Source organism: Ctenocephalides felis, unplaced genomic scaffold (assembly GCF_003426905.1).
Source record: "Ctenocephalides felis isolate EL2017-DRISC unplaced genomic scaffold, ASM342690v1 CF-g0.4_SCAFFOLD_01170, whole genome shotgun sequence".
Taxonomy (NCBI): domain Eukaryota; kingdom Metazoa; phylum Arthropoda; class Insecta; order Siphonaptera; family Pulicidae; genus Ctenocephalides; species Ctenocephalides felis.
In genome coordinates this window covers 38,857,094-38,866,627 of record NW_020537324.1, presented here as the reverse complement: position 1 = coordinate 38,866,627, position 9,534 = coordinate 38,857,094, and the positions used below count along the sequence as shown (strand labels likewise).

The 9,534-nt window shown below is 28.9% G+C and overlaps 1 protein-coding gene across 1 annotated transcript in view; it reads left to right on the top strand.

The window, feature by feature from the left end:
- The first annotated feature begins 428 nt into the window (after positions 1-428).
- LOC113367208 overlaps positions 429-9,534 on the top strand; it is a 51,771-nt gene continuing 42,665 nt past the window's right edge. Inside the window, exons 1-2 of the mRNA XM_026608838.1 lie at positions 429-474; positions 649-785. Of these exons, the coding sequence (XP_026464623.1) occupies positions 429-474; positions 649-785 (183 nt within the window). The remainder of the gene's footprint in view (positions 475-648; positions 786-9,534) is intronic.

The window sequence follows — 9,534 nt, the reverse complement described above, 5'->3', positions numbered from 1 at the left end:
TTATTTACGGGCGACGATGTAAAATGCTCTTGAGATTCAGACATTTTTAATAAATCAATGTGTCTATTATTACATACCATCAAAATCAAATGATTTTGGATTCTGCATCACTGTTCGGTTGATAGTTAACTACCACAGTTTAGAACCAAAGATATCGATATATTCGCGACAAGATTATCTCGACCAATCGAATTAACTCGTTTCGAATGACCACATCGATTGCTAATGGTGAATCAGTATTTGTGTCTCACTGACCGTTCATTTCGTTGCTTTACTCCTTCAACAAAATTTACACTTATCATTAAAATCTTTATAAAATAAGGCCACGGCATAAAAATAATTTTAAACAGTACATCGTATAAAGTTGTTTATGTAAAAATGTACAAAATTTTTGAATATATTTATTGATTATCTTGGAAAAATCTAACATGGTTTTCAATGACTGTTTTGGAGCACTTTATTATGCCATAATTTGTAAGCTCTTGTAAATGCTATTTTATGTTTTATGGTTTGGATATTATAAAATGTGAACAAAAAACTGAATAGCGCTTATATAAGGTTAGATTAATGCGTTTAAAACTAATAGTATAACTACGATTTTCAACGATTAACGATAATACGATTTAAACAAGATATATTATTTTTCAGCATACGAACGAGGTCATCAGCGCCCGCATTTGACTATCTACACATTTCACGATACAAATCAAAGTTTATCACAACCGACAAGTCCATCTAATACAAGTGTTGCACATAATGCACCAAATAAACCCTTATTACCAATTGTAAGTAAAAAATTTAATATTGAAATAATGAATACTAAATTTATATTTTTATCAATTGCATTTTTTTTCTTTTTGCTTCAGCATTTTCTTATTAGCATAATATAATATATATTTACATATCTCAGTCAGGCAGAGGTGCCTGGTATAAGAGATCATGAATAAATTTATATTGAACAAGCAAATATATATATATATATACTAGCTGACCCGGCAAACGTTGTTTTGCTAAGTATGGTATATTCTAAACAATTTCTTTATACAATTTCTATATACAATGAGGTATTATAAAAACATTAAACCCCATTAGTTTGTCTATATTTTATCAATATAATCAAACTGGAAGATTTATACATTTTCTGTAGTAAACATAGTATAATCCATCCAAGTCTTTTTTGGTCTTTCGACTTATTGATTACGTTTCAAGGTTTTCAGATTCTTTTCGGATTCTGGATTTTGTGTATAATTGTAAATAATACTTCTGAACTTATACAAAATTTTCAAATTTTTGCGAGGAGAAATAGAAAATGAATTAAGTATTTTTTCTTTGACCTGCTTTTTGAAAAGTTTCAAGTAACATTCGATGAATTAAAGTAAATTCAATAAAAGGTATATATGTAGAGCAGGGCGAGGCACAAAGGTCCAATTTGACTTTGAGCAAATATAAACTATATTGTGAAAACAATAAAAATTATATCACAACAAATAACACATATCAAACGAACTGCCTTCTACTTCACCATTGTAGAAATGTGCTTTTTGATGTCTTTCAAAAATTTGTTATTTAGACCTTTTTACCCTGTAGGCGGTATAACTTGAAACGGGCAGGTGGCAAAAAGATTTAAAGCCTTATTATAATTTTAAAGGTATTTTACAAAATAATTACATTTCTAACTAATTCCGAAATACTACGAACGGAAGAAAATACTTTGATTATGGTTTTTCAAAGATTACCATTTATCTCACTCATTTCAAAGATTACAGTTTTTAAATCAAGGTTATAGCTGATTATACATCTTTTTTCCTCTACTTTCAAATATTGTTGTTAAACAATGCTTAATTTTACTGCTTTACATCGGTGGTGGACCTTTTTATTCCGGACCTTCACATATTACTATTTATTCTTCGATAAATTCTGGGAAATTATAACTGGGTTATTCGACAAAATATCTATTTGATCGATACCAAATTTAGGTTCTGAATTTAAATAACATAAATAATAAATAATATAACCTAGAAAATGTTTTATAAATACCAATGAGATCTTTCAGAGCACTGTGTTTGAGAAAAATATGAGAAAAAGTGCATTTTCATATTAACGTTTCAAAAAAGTTGATATTTTGAGTCTCTAGTAACATTTGCGGTCCGTTTACTAACGTGTTTGTATATAAATAAAGTTACAAACAAAACTACTTACTACAATTTAATCATTATTAACTTCCCGAAGGAGAAGTTTATGTTTTCATCAAAAAATCCGATTCGCTAATTTTATGTTTTCTCGACGTTTCGAGCCATTCTGAATCGAATGAGACCAAATTTGGAAAAAGTATGTGTGTGTGTGTGTGTGTGTGAACAGATTTTTTGCCGTAAATCGTTTTCTCCAAAAACGGCTGGACCGATTTCAAAAATTTAAAAGCCATTTGATGTATCTCGATGAGGATTATCGTCTCTAAGTTTTGTGCCGCGATCGGCCGGGCCGTTTCTTTGTAAATTGCAGAAAAGTGAAAAAATTTTCGTCCACGTTTTAGCCCGCAATTCTGAATCGATTCTGAAAATTCAAAAACCATTCGATAGATGTTGGTTGGGAATCGTGCTGATTAGTTTTTGGTAAAGATCGGCCGGGCCGTTTTCTTGTAATAACGTTTTTTTAAAAAAAAATTCGACGATTTTTATGATTTTTTTTTTGACTGTAGATACCATAGTTTTCTAGGTCATACTAAAATATTACGGCCCTACGTCAACTCGTTTACCTTTAAAAATTCGTCAAAATTTGCAAAAATTGGTATAGTTTTTTTTGGCATTTGTCAAAATTAGACTTTTGATCGACGTTTTCTCAAAAGCGCCTGAACCGATTTCAGAAATTTAAAAGCCATTTGATGTATTTCGGTGAGGACTATCGTTTGTCAGTTTTGTGCGACGATCTGCCAAGCCGCTTCTTTGTAATTTGAAAAAAAAGTAATAAACTTTTCGTCCACATTTAAGCTCATCCTACCGAACCGATTTTAAAAAATCAAAAACTGTTCGAAAGATATTAGTGGGGAATGATATTGATCAGTTTTAGGTGAAAATCTACTGAGCCGTTTTCTTGTAATTAACTGTTGAAAAAAAAAATTAAGCCGATTTTTATGGAATTTTTTTTAGCGATATATACCATGGTCTTATAGAACTTACTGAAATATTACGGCCTTACGACAAATAGTTTGATTTTAAAAATTCATCAAGGTTTGAGAAAATGAGTAGCTCTTTTGACATTTGTTAAAATTAAAATTAGACTATTTACTTGGTATAATGATAGAGTACTTAGTCTTGAACATAATAAACCATTAAAGTCCTGAAAACTGGTTCAATTATAAAAGTTATTGATTTTTGAAAATTTGCTTTTAGAAAATACACCGTCAAGTCAAAGTGTTCGTTCGTTTTCAATTATGTGTAATAAATCCACTTGGAATACTTTTAATGACTCATAAATTAATTTATTTTTATTGATTAAGTCGATTGTTTAAATATATCGGGAAGTTTATGTAACTTGCCTCAAGGCTAAATACCAAACCAACTAGTTAAATAATATTCACGTAAAACATTATATTAAATGTAATTGAGCATCATCTGTCAAAAACGTTTGACATTTCGCGTGTTAGCCACCGTCCATTGTTTTATTTAAATTACGCTTCTACAAAAATTTTCAAATTAAAAATGTAAATTTACATTAAACTTAAGTTTCTACGCGATTTTGAAATAATATCTCACCTTTCCGACCATCTCTGGATTGGCACGAGTTTTTCAACACTAAGACTGGCCAAATCGGTTTAGCCGTTTTTGAGTTTTACCGAATCATTTGATCGAGAGCTCCATTTTTATATATAAGATATATGAGTAAATACTTGTAGGGCAATACATCAAAGAAAAAATTAATTTTGAAAATTTAAAAAAAATGTTTTAGGTATAACTTAGCGACAAATGAATGAGTTTTATTCATTCATTTGTTCGCTAAATTACATCTAACAAACATTTTTAAAATTTTTGAAAATTTTTCCATGCTATTTCCATACAAAAGTTTGATTGAATTGCGCTCTATCTAAACGTTAATATTAAGAGCTAAAATTTTCAGAGAATTGTTTTTTATCAATTTGGAACCATTTGAGCCCATGGGAGCAAGGGAATTCGAATATGACCATTTTAAGGACCACCCTAATATATATATATATATATATATATATATATATTTTGTAGAGTTTCGAACAAGAATCCAAAAATAATACAAAATAAAAAACAAGAAAAGTTTTTAAAAAAACAATTTCTTTATTTAATTATTTGTTTGTAAAACATATAAAGAAAGTAAATAATAAATTTCAAAACTTTCATTTAAAGAAACTCCACAAAGACATTTTAGAAACTAAAGCTTTCATTAAATCTAATAATATTATAGTTTGCCCAGCCGATAAGGGTAATATCACAGTCATTCTTGACAAAGAATTTTACAACAATTCCGTCCTTAACCTACTTAAAGATGATACAACATATAATATTTTAACAGAAGATCCCACACAACGTTTTTCTAGAATAGCTTTTAAATTAATCAATGATCTGAAAAACAAAAAACTAATTTCTGAGAATTTTGCTTTTAACCTAAAAATACAACACCCTATCTCCCCTAAAATGTACTGTCTTCCAAAAATACACAAACCTGAATGCTCTTTCAGACCGATTGTCTCCTACATTGGCTCTCCTTTTTACAATATTTCGAAACTCATTTCTGATGTCCTAAAAAATGTTACAATCAATTCTCCCTATTATGTTAAGAATTCGTACCAATTTGTGAATTTAATTAATAACCGCAACATCCCTGAAAATCACTTATTTCTAAGCTTAGATGTGGTCAACCTTTTTACATGTGTCCCACATGAATTAATCCTAAACTCAATCGATAAACGTTGGCACACAATTTGTAACTTTACTGACTTTCCGAAAACAGTCTTCACTCATATTATCAACACTATTTTAAATTACTCCTATTTCCATTGCCAAGACAACTTTTATTCTCAAATTAAAGGCGCAGCTATGGGATGTCCCTTATCTCCCGGAATCATCGACTTAGTTTTACAAACACTAGAAATTTCCGTTTTCTCAACTTTAAAATTTCAAATTAACTTTTATATTAGATATGTAGATGACACTTTTTTTATCATTAACAAAAATCATATAAACACAGTACTAGATCTCTTCAATAATTTTAACAATAATATAATTTTCACACATGAACTACAAAATAACAACAGACTTAATTTCTTGGATGTATCCGTTTACAACACTAATAACTTTATTCGAACAAATTGGTATAGAAAAACGACATGGTCGGGCAGATACTTACACTATTCCTCATACTGTCCCAGAAACTATAAGATAAACACTATTATTTCCCTTACAGACCATGCTATTTTGTTGTCTCACCAAACTTTCCATCCACAAAATTTATCCCTAGTAAAAATAACTCTAATTGAAAATGGTTACCCAAAAAATCTCATTCATTCAGTTATTCAAAAAAGACGAACTTTCTTAAAAACACAAATTAATTTTCCCAATACCAGTACTAACATCAAAAACACCAATCTTATTTACTGCAGCATACCATACGTTGAAGATTTATATTATTATTTTGCCAAAATTTTGTTAGAAGAAAACATTTTAGTATCAGGCTCATCCTTACACTCCTTCAACCAATTCTTTACGAACATTAAATCCCCCACCCCATCCAATCTCAATACTAATGTAGTATATTCTGTTTCTTGTAATGACTGTGCTTTTCAATATATTGGACAAACCTCCCAATATGTACACAAGAGAATGAGACAACATGAACTAAGTGTGGTCCACCATAAACAAAAAAATTTCAAAAGTACCCTAGTACAACACTCTATAGAAAACGCCCATTCATTTAATTTCACTCCAAAGATTTTATATCACGAAAGTTGCATCTTTAGAAGGTTATTCGCGGAGAGTTGTCTCATCCTCATAAACGTTTCTAACAGTGTCAACATTAGATCAGATCACAACCTATTACATGATTCATATTTAAATTTTTTACACTTTTTGACAAACAATTAATATCGACTTCCTTTTAAGATCAACAATTTAAGTATTCACACCCTGACATATAAAAACACACACATACAATCTCACATCTCTCGTTCAAGTGTTTACACGTGTTACAAAGGGCACACCAGTTTCATTTAGTTAATTTTCGTAAACCAATCGAACAACATCCAGAGAACAATATTATTTGTGTTTTCAAATAATAATTTAAAAAAGACAAAGTTTTTTAGTAATTTTGATTTACAAAATCTAATTATTCGGTGGAAAATTAACTCACAAAATCATTTTTGTTAAAAAAGCTTGTTTAGTGAAAAAGTGCTAACAAATATTCAAACATACAGGTAATTAATTCAACTTTGTCATTAACCTTTTCTTAAAAAATTTCCATAACTTTCAAAAAAATTTTCTATTATGTTTAATATCCTGTTTTGATAATCCACTCATTTATTTTTATCATTTTTATTTTGAACATATTATCATATTTCTGTACATTATTATATTTTTTACAATTTAATTCATTATTTAAAAAAAAAAAAAAAAAAAAAAAAAAAAAAAAAAAAAAAAAAAAAAAAAATCTATTTCTTTTCCTAAACATATTGTTTGCAAAAATCTCATCAAGATCATGTTTCTTGACAGATGTCCTGAAGATGGAACGTACCTAGTTCCGAAACGTCGACAATAAACAAATAATTAAATAAAGAAATTGTTTTTTTAAAAACTTTTCTTGTTTTTTATTTTGTATTATTTTTGGATTCTTGTTCGAAACTCTACAAAATATACACAAATCCAAGACTCTACCATTCAATATATTCCAAGAACATTATGGAACGAAATTTCTTTCAAAACTTATCAAGAACTGTAGATTACAAACAAATATGTTTAATGAAAAAATATTCAAAACTTAACTCTAAATATGCTAACAAAAAAATATTTCTAATTCGATGTAAAAATGAATGGATTATACCGAATTTTATTTCTAATATTATAAACAAACAATTCTTATACAACACTTTCAACATCTATAAAATTGAACGACAAATTAATTACCTGAAAATGTCTGTTTTGAATCTAGAAATAAAAAATACTTTTATCTACATAAATTACTTGAAATCACAACTGGATAACATAATCAATACACTTTCCAATACTTTGAACAAAGACCTCTTAAATCAATTTTTAGCTTTTGAAAACTATAAATTTAACAAACATTTTAATACTACTAAAGAAAAACATATTAAAAAAACTAAAACTTTAATTCAAAAAAGAGATGACAACTATCCCTTCAAAATCTCTAAATCTTGTACAGATAAGTGGTTAGTTAATAAAACTGATATTTACATTCCAGAAAATGTTAAATATATTCTAGCATTAGGTCCAAAATTTGCATACTCTCCTCAGAAATACAGTAAAACAGATTTCATAAAAATTCTAAGTAATATTGAATACAACATTAGAAACATTGAAACAAACAAACAGAATAACATTAGATCAAAACTATGTGACAGACTGGTAAAACATATAAAGAAAGTAAATAATAAATTTCAAAACTTTCATTTAAAGAAACTCCACAAAGACATTTTAGAAACTAAAGCTTTCATTAAATCTAATAATATTATAGTTTGCCCAGCCGATAAGGGTAATATCACAGTCATTCTTGACAAAGAATTTTACAACAATTCCGTCCTTAACCTACTTAAAGATGATACAACATATAATATTTTAACAGAAGATCCCACACAACGTTTTTCTAGAATAGCTTTTAAATTAATCAATGATCTGAAAAACAAAAACTAATTTCTGAGAATTTTGCTTTTAACCTAAAAATACAACACCCTATCTCCCCTAAAATGTACTGTCTTCCAAAAATACACAAACCTGAATGCTCTTTCAGACCGATTGTCTCCTACATTGGCTCTCCTTTTTACAATATTTCGAAACTCATTTCTGATGTCCTAAAAATGTTACAATCAATTCTCCCTATTATGTTAAGAATTCGTACCAATTTGTGAATTTAATTAATAACCGCAACATCCCTGAAAATCACTTATTTCTAAGCTTAGATGTGGTCAACCTTTTTACATGTGTCCCACATGAATTAATCCTAAACTCAATCGATAAACGTTGGCACACAATTTGTAACTTTACTGACTTTCCGAAAACAGTCTTCACTCATATTATCAACACTATTTTAAATTACTCCTATTTCCATTGCCAAGACAACTTTTATTCTCAAATTAAAGGCGCAGCTATGGGATGTCCCTTATCTCCCGGAATCATCGACTTAGTTTTACAAACACTAGAAATTTCCGTTTCTCAACTTTAAAATTTCAAATTAACTTTTATATTAGATATGTAGATGACACTTTTTTTATCATTAACAAAAATCATATAAACACAGTACTAGATCTCTTCAATAATTTTAACAATAATATAATTTTCACACATGAACTACAAAATAACAACAGACTTAATTTCTTGGATGTATCCGTTTACAACACTAATAACTTTATTCGAACAAATTGGTATAGAAAAACGACATGGTCGGGTAGATACTTACACTATTCCTCATACTGTCCCAGAAACTATAAGATAAACACTATTATTTCCCTTACAGACCATGCTATTTTGTTGTCTCACCAAACTTTCCATCCACAAAATTTATCCCTAGTAAAAATAACTCTAATTGAAAATGGTTACCCAAAAATCTCATTCATTCAGTTATTCAAAAAAGACGAACTTTCTTAAAAACACAAATTAATTCTCCCAATACCAGTACTAACATCAAAAACACCAATCTTATTTACTGCAGCATACCATACGTTGAAGATTTATATTATTATTTTGCCAAAATTTTGTTAGAAGAAAACATTTTAGTATCAGGCTCATCCTTACACTCCTTCAACCAATTCTTTACGAACATTAAATCCCCCACCCCATCCAATCTCAATACTAATGTAGTATATTCTGTTTCTTGTAATGACTGTGCTTTTCAATATATTGGACAAACCTCCCAATATGTACACAAGAGAATGAGACAACATGAACTAAGTGTGGTCCACCATAAACAAAAAAATTTCAAAAGTACCCTAGTACAACACTCTATAGAAAACGCCCTTCATTTAATTTCACTCCAAAGATTTATATCACGAAAGTTGCATCTTTAGAAGGTTATTCGCGGAGAGTTGTCTCATCCTCATAAACGTTTCTAACAGTGTCAACATTAGATCAGATCACAACCTATTACATGATTCATATTTAAATTTTTTACACTTTTTGACAAACAATTAATATCGACTTCCTTTTAAGATCAACAAATTTAAGTATTCACACCCGACATATAAAAAACACACACATACAATCTCACATCTCTCGTTCAAGTGTTTACACGTTTACAAAGGGCACACCAGTTTCATTTAGTTAATTTTCGTAACCAATCGAACAA